The sequence below is a fragment of the Lycorma delicatula genome, chromosome 4 (genome assembly GCF_047948215.1).
Source record: "Lycorma delicatula isolate Av1 chromosome 4, ASM4794821v1, whole genome shotgun sequence".
Lineage (NCBI taxonomy): Eukaryota > Metazoa > Arthropoda > Insecta > Hemiptera > Fulgoridae > Lycorma > Lycorma delicatula.
In genome coordinates, this window is record NC_134458.1 from 116,280,885 (window position 1) to 116,301,118 (window position 20,234).

The following is a 20,234-nucleotide window of genomic DNA, read 5'->3' on the forward strand; positions in this document are numbered from 1 at the left end:
TTATGATATGCAGATTCTAAATATACATTTATTTGATTTAAAACTGCTGCGAATCTCATTTATCTTTTAAAAGTTATAAGCTATAATTCCTGTAAACAGTTTCTTCGCTAAAATTTCCCAGTTTCGTTTTAGACTGTCTACGATCTTTTTACATGAGTTATGTATTCAACATTTTCAGAAATGTAAGCACAGACATATTACTATTAAAGTAACGTGTTACTTTCATCATGGACAATTGTCTATGTTGTTTCATTCCTGAAGTACACCAATTTTGTTATTCCTTTCAGTAGCCATAGTAACCACTGTATATTGTTGTAAGCAGTTTAAAGCAATATAATTTTGCTGTTTTTCTGAAAGGTGAAATCGTGTTATTTAATGATTAAATTAAAAACAGTGATTATTGGACCCTCCAATGTAAGTGAAGTTACGTAGTAAAGTACTTTTGGTGTATTTCGGTAGTAATTCTCTTAATAGTATCCTATCCGTTATCACCAACTTGAAGATGTTTCTTTTCCGTTGTAATGAACAACGACAAGAAAACTTGTATTTCTCTAGTACAGTATGTTAAGTTTATTATTTCGCAATGGTCCAAGCTCGATTGCTAATGAACATACATGATCAGATTCGAAAATACGGATACTAGTGGTGGACAACCTTGGATTCTTGTACTATCGAACTGGATTGTTATTTAAGTTTATGATAAATTTGCCGTAGCCGTTTACCCAGAAGAATTACTTAGTTTTAGTTTATTTCACAAAGTGGAAATACCACTGAATGTTTTATTGTTCTCTTTTTACGAACAGAAAGTAGTATTTAAAGTAACTCAGATGCACTAAAAAAAAAAAAAAAAATGAAAAAAGATCATATTTTCATACTATTTATGAATTAAATACATTTTCTATTTAAAAAAATTATAATTTGAGTTTAACGTTAATTTTAGTTCCCTCCTTAATGTGTAGTTTGATGTATGTTCATTTACTTTTTTTTGTAAGTGTAGTCTGCTTGTAAAATTTCCCAATGTTCAAGAATGTTTTGGTCTGGGATTTACATTTACATATAAAATTCAAATAACATCTTTGTAGACATGTTAAGTTTCCATGAGATAATTTGTAAAGTTTAATCAGCTATAGTTTTCACTGAGTTTATGTGTATGTTTTGCCTAAATATGAAGTGGGACATAAAATATAATTACCCAAAGTACATAATATGAGATATCACGAGTAGGTTACATCAAGAATGACCATATGTTACTCGGTGGCAGATTTGGCCTGGGATGGAATTAATACACAATAACCAATATAATAAAAGCAACTCAACTGATACTATTACATGTTTAGAAATCAGTGATCTGCTAATTGGAACCAGCCTTACAAATAGGAATATTATTTATAGAATGTAAAGTTATCAAAAGTTAAGTTTGCAAAGGTCTGCAGTATTCTGTGTTGTTTGGTGTGCATATTGTGTAAACAAAGTAATTACATAATTTTTTATAAAGATTGATTTATTCATTAATCTACCTAGCTTTCACTTTTTTCAGATTTGCTAAAATATGAAAATTTTATTTTTTAAATAATTTACACAACAGTTGAATTCATTGCTAATTTTTAATTCCTTTTTTTCATTAATATTTTGCATTTTTAGAGTGGGAAATCAACAATTGCCAATTATTTGTCCGATGCCACAGATATTAGTGGAGGGGATTATAGACCTACTAAAGGTGTACGAATTGTTGAATTTGAAACGCAAAATTTAAATGTAAACAACAGAAATGCAGCAGCAGAAATTGAGTTGTGGGACTGTAGTGGAAATAAAATGTAAGTATTTTATCTTTTCAATTAACTATTGACAAAATGGTTTTACTGCCCATGGCAGACAATAATAAAAACTATATTAAATGATCAAGTTAAATGAAAATTGCACCATAATCACCTTGAATGTATTTGAAACTGTTTTTAGTTAATTTTTTTTTTTTTTTTTTTTTTATTATTAATGCATATGCACAAAATAAGATATAATATAAAACTTTACTGTTTTCATTTTACTAAGGTAAAATGTGATTATATAATAACTAAGTTGGACAAAATGTACACAACATGTAATATGAAAAATATGGCAATGATTGTTACTTTAATTTCCTTTTCATCTTTGCCTTATAAAGAGACATACAGAATTCACGATCAGGTTTAAAATTCATTTGATTATAGTTTTATCTTTTATTGTAAAATATGAGTGGGTGATAAGTATTATAAGATATCTGTATAATTACTTTATTGTAATAAATACAATCCCTTTTTATCTTCGATTTTTAAAAAGATACTGCTGTGGAAAAAAGTCATAGTTAGTATTTCCATTAAGTGAACTTCAAATGTTTTGCCAGAAACAACTGAAACAAAAATACATATAATTTATTTAGTATTTTGTTGTGCTTCCTAAGAACTGGTGGAGATGAGATTTAATAAATGTGTTCAGATTTTACTACATTACTTATAAGTTTGACCTTCCCTGTTAAGTAAAATAATATTAAAAAATCTCATAACTAATTTCTTGATTTTTAAGATTGTTTGTAATATAGGTATGAGAACTGTTGGCCAGCTTGTTACAGAGATGCGCAAGGAATTATTTTTGTATATGATGCAGATTCTGATGAACAGCTAACAGAATTAGATGAATACTTTGATAATTTTGTCGTACAGAGTGGTATTGATCACAATAATTGTTTGATAATTGCACATTCCTTGCAAAATAGCAATTCTAACCCTACTGCAATTCTTAGTAAGTATAATTGAATGCTGTTTAAATAAATACTTGATGATATTTTTTTATTAATCTTGTTTATATTTTAATGTAGCAGATGAGATCAATGAAATTACTTAAAGGAAAAGATGCTACACTTTTATCATTAAAACTGAACCAAAATCCAGCACATTCCATTACAACTGGTCAGATAGTTGGCAGAAAATTCATTCTGAATTATTTTGTTTCTTTATTTATTTAAAGATTTTCATTGTTCAGAAGTATTTTTCTATATTCCATCTATCTGGTTTTTTTTTAAACCTCCATTCAAGTGGACAAAGCAGTAATCAGGTCACACAGCTGTACCCACCGGGTTGGTCTAGTGGTTAATGCATCTTCCCAAATCAGCTGATTTGGAAGTCGAGAGTTACAGCGTTCAAGTCCTAGTAAAGCCAGTTATTTTTACACGGATTTGAATACTAGATCGTGGATACCGGTGTTCTTTGGTGGTTGGGTTTCAATTAACCACACATCTCAGGAATGGTCGAACTGAGAATGTACAAGACCACTTCATTTACACTCATACATATCATCCTCATTCATCCTCTGAAGAATTATCTAAACGATAGTTACCGGAGGCTAAACAGGAAAAGAGAGAGAGAGAGAGAGGTCACACAGCTGTAAGCCTGGTTTGAAATTAAATTATTCTACTGTTGGGATCCAATAGTCTTCTAGGATTTAATCAAGGCTTAATATCATGCTATTCAAACTCTTGTGCTGAAGTAATTCCTTTTTCTTCTCACACCTTCAAGGCACATATTATTTTTCATTTCCCTCATAGCAAGTGGCTTTTCTCTGCAAATAATTAAATTCCAACAATCAGTTACCTAAATCAGGATGAGGGGGATTGTTATCATCCTATCTCCTTGACCAGTACCCTGTGCAAGATGATGGAACGATTGGTGAACCATTGTCTAGTGTGTTAGCTTCAGAGAAACACCCTCATTGTCCCAGAATAATGCAGTTTCCACCAGGGTAGATCATCTATTGATCATGCAGTTGCCCTGGAAGCTACTATGCAAAACCCCTTTTTTTTTCTGCCAATGCCTGGTTGCTGTATATTTTTTGATTTTCAAAAAGCATACAACATGGCATGGAGGAGAGGAATCCTAAATACACTTCATGAATGGGGTGTAGAAGGTAATCTCCTCGCACTTATCGGGGTTTCCTCAGTAGTCGGTCCTTCTGAATTCAAGTTGGAATGATGGTATCTGAAAGTTTCACACTAGAAAACGGGGTACCCCCAGAGAAGTGTCCTTAATGTTACTTTGTTTGCCATAGCCATAAATAGTATAAAAAGCCGTGCAAAAACCAGTTATGTGTTCCTTATTTATAGATGATTTTTTTCTATTTATATAACATTTAAAACGTTAGCTGGAGATGAGAGGGTGCTTCAAAACAATAACCAGCTTAGAATCATGGTGTAAATCTAATGTATTCACGTATTCCCTGGAAAAAACAAAGTGCATTTGCTTTTCCTGGTTGAGGGAACATGTATTTACATGGTGAACCAGTTAAGACGTGGCACATGAGTTAGATTTCTAGGAATGTAGTTAGACCGCAACTAACATGGGTAACACATTTGTAGGAGAGAGTTGAAGGTAAAATGTCTAAAGATGTTAGACATGCTGAGGGTTTTATCTAATATCTGTTGGTGATCCGATCATATTAGTGTGTTGTACTTCTACCAGGCTCTGGTCCGTGCCTGCTTAGACTACTGCTGCATGGGTTATTTGGGGCTACCATTCTAAGGATGCTCGATGCAGTGTAACATTCATTCATCTGTCTTGCCACAGGTGCATTTCACTCAAGCCCCTTGGTAAGTCTGCTGGTGTAAAGTGGCAAGCCATCTCTTTGGAATAGGCAAAAGCAGATTATATGCTCCTATGTGGTTCGGATTAAAGCGCAACCAACTCATCCAACCTTTGATGTGTGGTACTCTCCAACCAGCATGTTAATTGATAACAGGAACAACAGATATCTACTGCTCTGCGAGGCATCGGAGCTCAGTGCCCTTTCTCAGCTCTAAATATACAGTTATCTCCAGTCCTTACTGTTGCTCCATGTTATTACCCTCTTTGGCAGCCTACTCTTGTTAATTACTGCTTTGATCTTTGTCAGTATAGTAAAGAGAACACAAATCCAGTTATTTTGTAATATTGTGAATAGCTTGAATCCTGATTTTATAGTTTATATGAACGGCTCTAGAAATGTTAATTTTGTTGGTTGTGATTGGCAACAGAACATACATGTTTGGCCTTCCCAGCATTGCCAGTATTTTCATTGCAGAACTGTATGCCATTAATAAGGCCTTACATATAATTAGCCCAAAATTTCAACAAGTTCTTGTTTGCTCAGATTCTGTGAGTGCCTTACAGGTGATTAATGATTTGTACTCCAGACACTCTGCTGTCTGTGAAATTCATTGTGACATTTTGCAAATGAATCACCAAATTACAATAGTGAGCTTCTGCTGAATCCCCAGCCATATTGGGATTTTAGGCAATGAGTGCACTGATGGTGCAGTTAAGGAAGCTCGTTTCCAGCCTCCTTTCACCAATTGCATCACCAATCACTCACATTGTTAGAAAACAAACAAGATTGTTTGATCTTGTTTGTTTTCTAAAGAGAGTGGTGCATGATGAGTGGAATGCTAATATTAGCAATAAACTTCATTCAATCAAGAACACTGTTTCACCATGGAGCTCCTCATGCAAAAATAACCTTCGAGAGGTTATTATCTGTAGTTTACAAATAGGGCACACTAGGCTCACTCATGAATATCTGACACAAGTAGACGCACTTATTTTTACATGATGCGACTGCCAGCTAATAGTGCACAACATCCTTGTGGGTTGTATCTGTTATGTGGCACTGCATCGCAAGTTTAACCTAGAGGCTAACATGCAAACTACTCTAGGTGGTAATGAAATGTTATCTTATGTTTTAAAGTTTCTTAGGGCCATCTGTCTATATTTAAGTATTTACTGTAGTTTGTTTCACCTATTCATGCTAGCTGCTGTCAAGTAGATGCTAATTTTGCTATTCTAATTGAGATGTATCTTTATTTATTACCATAAATATATTTTGACAGGGTGATGATTGTAGAAGCGTTTTTCGCCCAGAAAATAAAAAAAAAAGATGAAGGGGAATCTAACAAATTCAGGCTGGAGGAGAAATCATTCCAGTGAAAGTTCTTACCTCATTCAAAATGAGGTTGCAAAAACAATGAAATTTAAAGCCCAGCCTACAAAATTTAATGACTTCAGAGCTAATGTCAGAAATGTCATAAAAAACTCTCCTGTCAAAGTTCGGGTAATGATAATTTTAAAAACAAAAGTCTAGAACTATCTTACAGATCTGAACATGCTTTCACCTCTTGAAATCAGTTTCACTATTACTAGATCTACTCATTTTAATAAGCTGTTCATGCAACCTTTTGGGTTGCATGAACAGTTTCAATCTCAATACGCAATAAGTTACTGAACAAAGGTGTATTGGAAAAGCAGCAGCTGACGTAGTATGTTATGCAATGGTTACATTGCCAACTTTCAATGAATAGAGAAAACCATCATTATCAAACTGTTGTTTGTGCATCATCATTATTAAATAATAATCAAAATCAACTTTTGTGCTTGGAGACATTTCATAGTCCACAATTTGATTTCATAACATTTGTCTGCCTAACTGTTTTATAGTATTATTTATTATCTTCCTGAATCTTTTTGCTTCATCCATTTGTATAAAAAAACACCATGTAATTACTAGATATATTTGTTATAAAATTCTGATATAGTTCCTCCTTAATCTCTTTGATATAGATCATATAAGTTTTCTTCCTGTTTGATCAACCTTCCCTTCCTTCTGTGGCATTCCAATTCAATTTTTTATAATCCTTTACGTACTTTATTGTTACCTCTCTCTCTCTCCCCCTCTCCCACTTTCTTTTCTTAAATTCTTTCTCTCTTTATATATATATATATAATATATTATATGCTTTTGAACTGATCACCTCTAAATTAATTGGACCACCAAAAATTCATAAATTAAACATCGCAATGTAATCTTTATGCCAGAATAAATAGATATAATTCTTAGGGGTAGAATGAATTTACCCAATACATTTAACATAAATATGCCATACTAATAAATAAAATTCTGAGGAATACAATGAATTTACCTGATGCATTCTACATGAAAGATGATTATTAATTAGTAAATAAATAAAATAACCTAAATGTAAATAAAGACACTATGATTATTACTTATGATATAACTAACATACATCTTAGCATATCTATAGATCATATCTTAAAAATAATTAAAAAATATAATAAGAAATACATTAAAAAGTAACCAAGAAGATCCAAAATTTATTAAAAGTATCACTATTATAAGAAATATATGCCACAATATTATTTAATTACTTGAAAGCCTCTAACTCAGGTAATTTCTTTACTGATTTGAGTTAAATTGTTTTATACTTTCCTGATCAACAATCCTGCTTTCTTTTCATCTCACCTCATTAAATCCAAAATCTAACCATAGCCTATTTATTTCTCATTTAAAATTATTATTGAAAATGGAATATATATATTTCTTTTTCAATAATAATGTGGTATGAAAATTTAAGTAATCCTTTAAAAGATAATACAGTAGTATAATAAATTTTTTAGCCATAGATTGTAAGTACAGATAGTGTATACAAGCAACTTTTACACAACAAACTTCGAGATTGCCAACCTCGACATTCTGTATATATATATATATATCTAATTTTATTGCCAACTTTCAACAGTTATCTAGCCTATCGCTCTTGTTTAATAAAACTTCTGACATTACACACTCCTACCCAAAGAATGTTGCAATTATTAAAGTTCCTGATGATCTGTTGACTAGTCTTTAATTGTATATTCAGTTAGGGGATTATTTTAACTCTAGAATATTTTACCCAAGAAATAAATTATATATTTCACTTATCAACATCAAATTTTATAACAAAAGCACAAGGAATGAATAATATGTGTTTCTTCAGGAAATACAACTCTAATTTCCTATTGCTTTCCACTACATAGTATTCGATCTGGTTATCATTAAATTTTTGTTGTCAAGCTGTATCAACCTTCAATTACTACTCCTCCATTTGTTCCATAACTGTTACAAGCAATTAACAATCGTATTGAACGATGATGGAGTGAGATTCATTCTGTGGTATGATTAAAAGAGTAGAGCTTGTATTAATATGACTGAAATACAAATGTTTGTTACATGTAATTTATTTACAACAAATTAAAAATTCTTAATTAACAATATTCAGTGAAGTTTGTTAGACTGCAATTCACTTGTTGCATAATTTCAATTTCAAAAACTTTCAGTTGCTTCTCAAAATCACCTTCAATAGCCTTATCATTATCGTGAACGTTTTTCTTAAAAAAATCCTTTTTAAGCGAACCAAATAAGTGACAGCCAAGTTAGATTTGATGGGAAGTAGCAAAACTTACTGTCTGAATTGAAAAGTGACAGATATAACAGATTTGTTATTAAAGCATACTATGAGGACAAAGCATTTTTTGAAAAAATCAATGTCTTTGCTTGGAATAGATTTGCTTAAATTTAAATTTGCTCTTTGCTTGAATATATATTCTCAATTCAGGACTAAAATGGTAGGTCTGTCTAATTAAAAGATCTCAAAGTTAAAACAATTTGTCGCTCTCTCTTTTGAAATACTGAAGTAGATGAGCCAGTCATTTTTATTTATGCTTTAGTGTTAAGCAAGCAAGAGAGAGCCATCTTGCTTACTTTTCTGTACTATAATTTTATGTGTAGTATTTCCTCAACATTTTAGCTGCAATGCCTAAATTCTGAGTCATTAGTACAATGGTAATTTGCTGATTTTCCCAAAGAATCTGATAAGTTTTTGATATCAGTGGAAATAGATTTGCCTGTGATTCATTTACAAACTTTACTTGAAGTTTAATGAAGCTTTCAAGGCTGGTTCATTCATTCATTCAGCTACATTAAATTTTTTGCTCTCACATTATAACAGTAGTTGACTGATAACAAAGGACAAGGATTGATTCAGTACAATTTCGAATTAAGTATCTTGCAGAAAGTAAGATTACCCTTGTTATAGAACAGAAGGAAAAATATGTTGTTTATATTTCAACCACTCTCATATAATTAGCAAAAGTGCTGATTTATTTAAACAGCATAACACTTTTCCATTGCTATCTTATAAGTTACTGCTTTATTTTTTATTTCCTGATAATACAATTAGAAGTTAATATATCTTTGTTTAAATACCCTTTCTTAATTTAGTTAGAGTTTCTGCACTCACAACAAAAAGAAACTGGGTGTTTAAATATATACACCAGCTACTAAAATTATTTACTACCATAACTAAGACTGGTTATAATAAGCATTCTTTATTTCAGGTAGTAAATTTTCAAGAATGACACATATTACTGCAAATGCTGAAGAAAGTGGTAACAAACTGAGAAGTAATTTTAATAACTTTATTTCAAATATTATAAGTGGAGTACATGATCGAAATGAAAGAGATGAATTGAATATAATAAATGTTCCACTGAAAATATAATTTTAAAAATATAAAGGTTTCATTAACTTGAAAAAATATATGTATACATATCACTTATATTCTTTATGCTTTACTGATTGACATCTTTTTTTTAATTTTTAGGCTCTTTTTTGTTATTCTTTTGACAAGATGAAGTACTTAACTCTAAATATGAAAAAAACTGTGCTTCATATGAATTCAAAATTATTTCCTGAAGACCAAGGTTTTCATGCCACTTCCTGTTTAAATCGCTTGTTTTATTAAAGAAAAACTTGAAATACTGAAGTAGATGAGCAAATTTATTTTTTTATGCTTCTCATGAACCGTTCCAACACGTGGCTTGTCATCCACCCTGGCATTCATTTGCTGCAGAGAGATGAATTCCTTCATTTCTAAATGCTACTGAACATGCTACAGAAATTATATCTACCTTAAAATTACAATAGTTCTTCAAAAGTACAGTAATGGGTAATTACTTTTGATATTATTTTGGTTTTATTATTTAAGTTACATTATGTTGCTACATCATGAACTTAATTCAATTTTTTTTTTACAATGTAGAAATTGCATGCATTGCAATGAATAAAAAAGTTATTAATTTAATTTCATCATTTTTAAGTAATTATAATTATAGCAATTTAATTTATTCTTTTTGTTTTCTGTATAATATGTAAATTTTATAAAATAGACTTCATTGTACTTTTTTCTTTACCTTCAATCTAACAAACATTTATTCTCCACAGTCCTTTTCACCTAGTCAATCTTTGTCAATTCTCCCACAAAGTCCATATCATGAGCAATTGTTTTGACATTTCCATGTTTGTAATTATCCGTCTGACACCTATACTTAGTTAACTTTAAAAAATTCAGAAAAGAAACACTATACCACAGTAATCTATCACAATGAAGGAAGGAGGTGTCTCCTTACAGCTACTGTGCTGGTTCACAATTTTCCAATGGGGTAAATATCACTTTCTGAGGAGGTATCCAAAAAAATGTTAGCCTTCAGATAGTAAGTTTGAATTGACCACCTCCCTTGTTTAAACTGGATAACTAATTAGTTATCCAGTTTACACTGCTGGGGTTGGTATCCGATAACCATCCATTGGATTGTACAGCTTAGTGGAAATTTTTGTCACAGGTTAACTGGAGTGGAAAAAGATACCAGAATTTTTTTTATTAATTGTTATTTTATACAATCCCAATTTGTAGGCATAAAAAATATATAGGTCCTACGGCTAAAATTACAAATCATCAATGTAAAGAAGTAAACAAAAGTTTTTAATAAGGAATAAGAAACATATTTTAGCACTTTGATTTTTTAAGACTAGTCTTAAAACAGAAAAAAATGAAAAATAAAATTTATTATACTACATAACTGATATGTACATTTTTCTATAAAATGTGTTAATATTTGTATTTTATACAAGAAAAGTTATAAATGTATACAGAAATTTTAATTTTCAGACTCTATAGGAATACCTCGTGCTACTACCAGTGCAGCACCATTTGTGTAAACTTTGCAACAGCACATGCTGGTTTTAGAACATGAAACAATTCATTCTGTTTGTTGTAAACTTTATAACAGTCAACTACTTTAGATCCAATGATATCTAAAATGTAATATAGTCACAAACACATCATATCTATACTTGATAATAATATTTATATCACCAGATACAGTTTGTGAAATGTAAGAACATTTACCTATTTGTCTGAATTACTTTCAGAGCATCTGCTCCATCAGCAGATTTAATTTATAAAATACACATAATTAAAATATGAAAATTAAAAATATTACTTTTAAAATTATATATTGTCAAAACATTTAAAAATCTCAGCATGTATTATCTTCTTTTTTTTACGGGCATCAACTGCTAAGGGCATTAGCCCTCATCACATTCTTGAAAAGAGGTTAGTATCACCATCATGGTCGTCATATGTAAGGGTGAAAAGAAGGGCCCTTCCATTTTTATTTAAAAGAACAAAATACACAAAACATTAATCCACAACACTTATGGGGTGTAAAGGGCCCCGATCTTAAAATTTGAGAAAAATAACACAAAGTACATAAATGGAAAATATAAGTCTTTACATTATCCCATTATGCCCTTCTACCTGTCTCACTTATTTATTTAAGCACCCTCGGGGCGACCAAAACCGCCATTAATCAGCATATCAGTCGCCCCAGGATGCCGTGGCAGCTGACTCTTCCCTATAAACAGTCCCGTAGAATAACTCAACGGGGTCCTCCCAGTGTCATAAAAGCAATCTGACCGCCTGTTCAGGACAGCCAAAAAGCCCCTCGGTGGGGAGGCTGTCCATCCCAATCCTGACTTACTTGGCTACAGATATGCATTACTCATACCCATAGCCTCGCGTCCTCAGTCCATTCTTGAGGGTCCCCCATGCCATCATTGGTCACCCCGACTCCCTGATCTTGCATGCAGGCGAGCCCGGGTGGCCTAGGCAAGAGGGCTACCTCCCGTCACTATACATGCCACGCTTCAAGACTCCCCTATATATATATATATATATATATATATATAAATAAACTATCCTTAGAGTTTGTTTAACACAGCTTTAAATTTTCAGTTTTTTAAACAGTCCATTGGCGTGTAAATAAGCAACTATTTTTTCTTCATTTCCATTTTCCAAATCAGCAGCAATATCATTTCTTAGCTGGAACCTCTTTCTGAGGTCCTCATATATGGTACACTCTTCCATTAAATGCTTAATTGTATTTTATTACAAACACCGCACATTGGTCTTTCTTCGCCAGTTTTCATTAATTGTAGTAGGGGCCAGCAAGTGTTGAATAATTGTTACATTATACCACTCAGAAGTTTTTCTATAATATTATAAGAAATTTTAGGTGACATCTTTCTACATATTTTAACGATGGAGTAACAATTTATATTATTGCATAACTTAATTTACTGTTTTACATTATTATATATACATATATTTTTTTTAATTTATTTATATATATATTAAAATTATTATTTTAATAAACTCTCTTTACTGCTTTTAATTTTGAAAATTGTACATGTGTTTTCATAGTGATTGCTACTTTATCAGATGAGTATATATTTAATAAAATACAATATTTTTTCTTAAAGTAGAAGATAAAACATTAAAAGTTAATAATAAAAAATGTTAATTTCATATGCTTAAAAACATAAGCTGTTAAATGATACAAAATAAAAAATAATAATGAAATTATAATGAATGAACTACAATTTAAGAAAGATAACTAAATATATTGTATTCAGTTAGCTTGTAAAGTGAAGAATAAACAAACATTGCATTTGTGTTAATGATTTCATCATATTTCTGCTGAGTCACTTCCCTTGTATCAGTGCCGATTCACAATGCGGCTGTATCTATAAACAACACAATAGTCATTACTCATATTAGTCACCGTATAATTAATTAGTCATATAGTACTCGTGTAATCAAATATTTATAAATTTATATTATGTCTTTAAGTTCTATTAAAACCCTTGATATTTTCATATGATCACTCTTGTTCTTCTGTTCAATTTTTATGTTTCCGTTTCTTATTTATTTATTCTAATGTTATTTAAAGTTAATACACCAGTAATGCAATTTTTTTTAAGTTTAAAAAACCATGTGGAAAAACATATAATTTTAAAAACTTACAAAAGCAAATTACAGAGTAATCCAATAGCGTTGATTTCCAATGTCATTAATAAAACTGCTAACATGTAGAAGTTGTGCTGAAGTGTACAACATGGTTTGCGAGTATAAATCTACTAATGAATTACGGTCTCCAAAGAAAACAAAACCCCGCAGGTCAATTGAAGAAAAAGTTGGCAATTTCAATAAAAACGCAATTCGTAAAAAAGTACACAAATTTTATTTTTGAAACTAACTGCCTGCAATAGACAAGTTGTTAATGGCTATAACGATCTAACAGATTTCTGAAGAACAACTTTTTTATAAATAATAAAAAGTATGAATTTTAAGTACAAAAAATGGGGCTGGGAAAGTGCTTTAACTGAAAGAGATGACATATGGCGAAGACATTACCTCACTGAGATAAAGAAAATGAGGCAAGAAGGGCATAGAATATATTATATGGATGAAACTTGGGTTAATGAAGGAAACGGATGAAAAATTTCATTTGGAAAAATAAAGCTGTGAATTCATCAAAAGAAGTGTTTCTGTGTGACTTATCAACTGGTAAAAAGGCTCCATCAGGTAGAGGTAGGCATCTCATAATTACTATCAACCAATCCAGAAACGTTGACAAACATTATCTTTATAAAAGATAACACTTGAAAAATGTTAGGCAATTAAAATCACTTATTTAGTAGTTGTAAATGTCAGTGTCACAGAATTAATACCCCTACTGTAAAACTATTTAATTTTAAAAGTAGTGTTGCTCATAACTGATATTAACAAGAATTGCTGAACATAATAGTTAAAACTCTAATTTCCTGTGAAGAGGAAAGGAATCTTCTTACTGTAAAGCTATACCAGCTTATTCTCTGAAAATATTAATCTTTGCTACATAACAGTTTTGAGTTGAATTTATTCAGTACCATCAGGATGTGTAGTCCATTACTGCGTATCTACTTTTTCTTTCTAATAATGTATAATATAATACTTCTAAATAATATAGATATAAAAGCTGGTAAAGTATTGTATGACTTTCCTGGCTATTAATAATAAAATTAAAAGTTAAGAGCCAAAAAACAGAATATATATTTTATAGGGATGGGAATAAATTTTTAGAAAAGTTTCTTAAAACAAGTTAATATGTTAAGTTAATAAGTTAAGAATAACAAATTTACTTTTAATAAAATTTTCTCTAAAATGCCTGAAGAAAATCAAAATTGGTTATTTTGTGATAACCTCCACCCTCTTAATGAATTTTGAAAAAAAATAGTATGATCAATGCTCCATGCAAAGAAATATATGAACCAAATTTGAAGAAAATTGGTTCAGTCAATCTTGAGATATGGTGGTCAATCTTGGTATAGCGCACCATTATATTTAATGAATATTTAGGTCTATGTAAAGGATTATTACACTTACTTGAAACATCTCAGGGAGCAATAACTTGTGAATTGAAGGATGTGAGGCAAGGATAAATGCCAATGGTTGAAGTTACATTTAATAAAATGGTTCTTGTAGACTGCCAAAGCTGATGGTATTTATTAATGATAGATGACCTTGAAGCAATTTAGGCCACTAAAAAACCACATCATTTTTAAAGGTTTTCTTGTACTATTAGAGACATCAAGTACTACATCCAAAAGTATGTTAAAATGAGTTACAGGGCAGTATCTTTAAATGCGTTATGTGATAGGATTATACTGTATCATTAATTACATGAAACATATATTTTAAACCTAGATGAATGAAACACATCACTTTGGAGGATGACCTTCAGCCATACTTCTACCATATCTAATGCAGTGGCCAGAATAATAAGTATCTTTCTTGGTGGGATAATTTTTAACTACAATATTAAGCTTTACTGGCTGGTTTTAAAAGACTTCTCAATCTGTATTCAAATACAAACTTGTAATACAATGCTACAAGAAATAATAATAATAATTCAAATGAAATGTTAGATATTTAAAATAAGCCTTTTTTTGTTATGAATAATTAAATTGTCTTTTCTAGACAGCAAACTCACACCATTGTCCTAGTCATTTTAAAAGAGATCTACATATACCATTACAAAAATTGTGAGAATACAAAACTAATCGCTGTAGATTTAGTACGAAATAATGTCCTGTTTGTTTGTAAGGGGGTTCTATATTGATTAATTCTAACTTCTTGGTTTTTGTATGGGTTAAAGCTAGAAATAAAATTTAAGAAGACAAAACATTTTATTAAAATTGAAATTTCACAAATTCCTTATGACAATAAAAAATAATTACATTATTAATAGTACAGCAATAATATAGTTATAGTAATAAGAAAATTAACTCTTTATCCTTATTATTACAGTTTTCACTTTAAAGTAAATTGAAACAAAAAATTCTATCTATAAATAACATATACATCACATACCATTTTACATTACTTCATAACTACCTCATTTCAACTGGTACGATTCATAAAATTAATTGCGCGATATTATTTAAAATTAATTTCATGCAATATCATAAAACAGAAATTTTATAAATATAATTTTATTAAAACATTAAGAATTGGCATTTTTATTAATTATTTTAATTTTGAATAATACAATTTAAAGTGGATTGAAGACTTTTTCGATTATAGGGAATTTCTTGTAAAGTGGTCATAATAATGTCATAAGTATACTATTAATCTAAAAGTCTAAAAAATGGAAAGAAATATTATTATAAACCATATATTTATGATGGTTTTGTGTAATTTCCAATGTCAGCCTTATTATTTCAAATTTAAAATATTAATAAAATAAATTTTAGTTAAATAAGTACACCAGATTTTAATAAATAGAAAATTTACTGACATTTAGACTATTAGTATCTTTGATAAAATTAATTTTGGTATATATAACAATTTTGAACTACTAAACTGTAGTAACATTAAAATTAATAAGATATTCAATAAAAACTGATATTTATTTTACTATCAGAAACATGAAACATTATGTTAATTAAAATCTTTAATTCCTAAATTTAGAAAAATGTTTACTTTTTACAAAATACAAACTCAAAAAATTTACAACTATAATATTTTACTTCCTTAAATAAATAAAGAATAATATGGTTACAATACCATCTTTTTTTTTACAAAATTTTATTTATTTTTTGTTTCAGTATTTATTTATTTTGTAGCAATTGTTCCAGTACAAATATGGTAAATGTTAAACTAACACAGCGCAAATGTCAAAAACAATTCAAAATGGATAAAAAAAGCTGAAATCTCATTAGAAAAAACATTTTATTTTTTTACTGTAACCAGGTTAACTTCCATATTTATTATGAAGTCTATCAAATGAAAAGAAAAACTTTCACAACAAAAAAGAAATGAAGCTTTTTTTTAAATAAATATTACGTAAAAATATATGAGAAAAATTTTGATAACATTTGAATAAAGTTACACACAAATAACTTGAGCCACAAATATAAAAAAGAATACTTTTTAAATGCTACAGATTAAATATATCCACATTTATTACATTTACATTTAATTGTCTTATTTATTTACTACAATTAACTATAAATTCAAATTTTAATCCTAGGTCCAACCTTTAATCCTTCGCATTTAATATGTGATAAGGCTAATCTTGATTGCCTTTGGCCATGAAATTCTATGGGAACTGGTGCAATTCAGATAACGTAGCTGTAAAGACTCAACAGGAACCAAAAAAAAAAATTAAAGCTAATTGGTCTCAGGTGAAGTCATATTATGTCTAGTAGCCAATACCAAATGACCTATGTTTGCTAATGGCCAACTAAACAAATTTTTTCAGTTTTAGATAATCTTTGAGGATGAGATCATGAAGTATGCTGATATTTTATGATAGTGGAAAGAGAAGTAGACTAAGACTAGCTTTGGTTGAAATCAAGAGGGCTAGGAAGATAAGTGATATTTAGGAGGATCTAAGATTGAAGAAACTGGAATCAGATCCAGTTATTTACATACATAAACTTCCTAACATTTCACCAAACCTACCTAGGTACTGTTAAAAAAATCTCATATCCAGGTTTACAAGAAATTCAAAGTTATTATCTTTCTTTACTAATTACTGAATTGTTATAAACAAGAAGCTTCTTCTTAGTGTAATGTAAACACTAAATACAACTGTTACTATGTTTCCAATAAAAAATCCTACTTAAGCATTTATTCTGGCAAAGAAGATAAAGTTCTAAAAAGAATTAACATCTGAACTAAGGTATAATATTTTAATATTCAAATAAGCAACTATAACATAAAATATTATTGCATCTCCTAACTGATGGAGAAGATTTTAAAACTATAAAATAATCAAAACCATATATGTTAACTACTGGTAACATCTAAAGGATTACAGCTAATCAAAATACTTAATATGCTAATTATCTTTTGAAGATACTGGTGTTTCACCGACTGTTTTTAACTAGCCTTTTATTTCCATCTAAAACTTTAAGGAATGGAAGGATAGAAATCATAAAGTTGAAGCCAAATATGTGACGAGGAAGAGGCCTGGTGATAGATAGATGGACATAATGCGTGGATGAAAATCTGGAGTATGGTAGCACACAAATTACTGTTGTTCTAAAAGAAACCTTTTTGGTATAAATTTATGTACTGTAAATATCTTAACATAGATTCAAACTTTGATAATTTAAATTTTAACAATCTGATGTAAACTCAATATTGCTATGAAAACTACTATTTAAAATAAAATTAGAAATTCATTCATTAGCTTTTTTATGGGGAATTATCAACATAATTTTACTTATGCATTTACGATTTTATAACTGTGTTATTGCTGGCATTATGCCGATAAATATTCTTGCCATAGAATGTAAGGAATGTTATATTTCCTAACAGGATGGCTTCTTAGTTCGGAACGTATGTGAGAAAGTGAGGACCAGGATTTTACATCTTGGCAGACCAGGTGGGATGACTACCCTGTTGGCCGTCACATACATGGCATATTTCCGGTTATGTGTGATTTGTACATGATTAGGTGGATTTACCCCAATCGGTATAATACACAATTCCTTTACAGGCATGGTGCTTTTTGGGAAATATTGGCTAGGTTTTGTTTGGTAGATTCAGATCTATGCCCAGATTGCGGGTTGATGATAGACTGGACCATGTTCTCTATGTCTGTCCCTGGTATAAGGATGAACGTACCAGAGTAGTTACAGAACTTGAGAGAGTGAACTCCTTTCTGGATATCCGAGTTAGCTGAAAGATCCATGGGGAACGGTCGATAGAGGCTGGTCTCCTTTGTTTCCTTGCATTACATCGGCTAAGGTATTTAAACAGAGTAGGATACCCAGTGGCTAGGGTTTCGGCAGAGACATTTGATTGGCCAGGGGTAGGTGTTTTGGCAACGAGCCTCGGTTAACTCAAAAGCAGTGATTGTTGAAGTTGAATGGCTGAGCTGCTGTCGATCACTTCTCGGCCTCTTGGCTAAGATGAAAGCGAGCTGCTGTTGACAGGGGGGTGACTGTGCTACCGAGAGGATGGTTGTTCATGCATCCGTGAGGTGTGGCACTGTCTTGCCGAGAAGAATCTTTGAATGTTATGGAGTAAATGCAACGCGGTTAATTTAGAGCAATAGTTGTTAAAGTTGGGTGGTGGAGCTGCCGTTATCGTCGGGGGGGGGGGGGGGGGGTGACTGCACTACCAAGGGCCTGGTAGTCCATGCACCATGAGGTATGGCACTATCTTGCCAAGGGTGGTCTTCAGGTATAATGTTTATAGTGGGTGATGGGATGAAGGTCTGAATTTTGTTATGTATAACATATTTTGAACGGTATGAGTTTAGCACTGTATTAACTCATTACTTAGTCAATGGTTGAGTCATTTACAGTCACAAGCGTTGGTATTAAAATTGGACTAGGCATGGGGTTTGCGCTTTCACAGACTCGGTTAGCTAGTTTAGAGGGTGATAGTGTAGGAAAAGAAGAGTGAAGATGTTCGAAAGAAGCCTAAAGTAAAGGCATTGGCTGAGGTAATAATTTTTGCTAATGAATATGTCTGCCAAGGCATTTGCATCAGCGGCATCCCGACTGAGGCCTTGCTGATGACTGTTAGAGGGTCTAAAGACAACAACCAGTAAAGCCCCCCAGGACTTGGAATGGAGAGGGTGGTATGATAACCGGAATTGCCACAAGGTGGGTGTCTTCCCCTACAGGGATGGGATGTGTGCGTTTCATTATGATGAGTATGAAAAATAAAAGCTCAAAGTGTGAATCAAATAATTAAAGTTGTTAAAGAAACAAGAAAAAAATTACAAATTACAATGGTACACATAATCTATGTAATCAGTAAATAAAGAATTTTTATGAATAAAGATATGACCAAATCTAAACAATCTTACAAAAATCTAAAAATTATTAAGATGAGTTGAATTAACTCATGCCGTGAAATTGCTAATTATTAAGTCCCACTTGAAAATGCACAAGAACAAATTCTAGAATTGCAAAAACCAGCAGCCAAAGTAGGATTACAAATGTCCTTTGGAAAAATACAGTTCATGACAAACATCAGAGATGCACCTCAATACCTTAAGGTAAATAATAAACCCACATTTAAAATGAATTGCTTTAAATATATTGGAGAATGGATGTCGAACACCACAAAAGAAAAAATAGCAACAGAAACTATAATACAAAAAAAAGCACGTGAAAAAGCATTTCACATTACAAGAAATCTTTATCATGAAACACAAAACTGAGACATCAAATAGTAGTTAGACTTAAAACAATTTATGCACCAGAAGTACTTAAACTACATGGAATTGGAAATCTTGAAAACATCAAAAGGAGAATTTTGAGGAAAATACTGGACCTAAAAGTAATAGTGTATTGGAATTAAAATTACAACCTAATAGAGAACTATATTTGAAAGTTGAAAAACTGACAGATGTTATGAGGAAAAGATTATAATTCCATGAACATACACATAGGATGGGTGATAACAGATTAATTAAACAAATTTTTGACTTAAGAAGTTTCAAATCCAAGCCCACATGGTTTTGGAAAGTAGAAAAACAGTAGAATCAACACAAACACAAGTGACAGGACAAATTTTAGACGGGTAATTCAGAAAGCAGATCTTCAGAAAAGGAAAAAATCAACCAGGGGAAGGAAGAACACATGAAGAGAAGGAACGACACTCTTGAAGGATGAAAGAAGAAGTGTGGACACAAAGGAGGCATAATCAAAAT

General features: G+C 30.9%; 1 protein-coding gene across 3 annotated transcripts; it reads left to right on the forward strand.

Annotated features, from left to right (window-relative positions):
- The first annotated feature begins 50 nt into the window (after positions 1 to 50).
- Positions 51 to 10,654, forward strand: LOC142323794 (intraflagellar transport protein 22 homolog). Of its 3 annotated transcripts, none has more exons than XM_075364011.1 (4): positions 51 to 182; positions 1,642 to 1,814; positions 2,573 to 2,772; positions 9,228 to 10,654. In XM_075364011.1, the coding sequence occupies exons 1-4, from the start codon at positions 153 to 155 to the stop codon at positions 9,389 to 9,391; spliced, it is 567 nt and encodes a 188-aa protein (XP_075220126.1). In that variant the 5' UTR covers positions 51 to 152; the 3' UTR covers positions 9,392 to 10,654. The 3 variants fall into 3 exon arrangements, with proteins under 3 accessions (XP_075220126.1, XP_075220125.1, XP_075220124.1); XM_075364010.1 differs by lacking the exon at positions 51 to 182 and adding an exon at positions 211 to 414; XM_075364009.1 differs by lacking the exon at positions 51 to 182 and adding an exon at positions 435 to 559.
- Positions 10,655 to 20,234: the final 9,580 nt, after the last annotated feature.

Excerpts from the sequence above, each read along its gene's own strand:
- LOC142323794 (XM_075364009.1), top strand. The coding sequence starts at position 503 with ATGTTTCTTTTCCGTTGTAATGAACAACGACAAGAAAACTTGTATTTC. Across the intron at positions 1,815-2,572 it reads GACTGTAGTGGAAATAAAAT|GTATGAGAACTGTTGGCCAG; the intron begins GTAAGTATTTTA and ends TTTGTAATATAG. Across the intron at positions 2,773-9,227 it reads TAACCCTACTGCAATTCTTA|GTAGTAAATTTTCAAGAATG; the intron begins GTAAGTATAATT and ends TCTTTATTTCAG.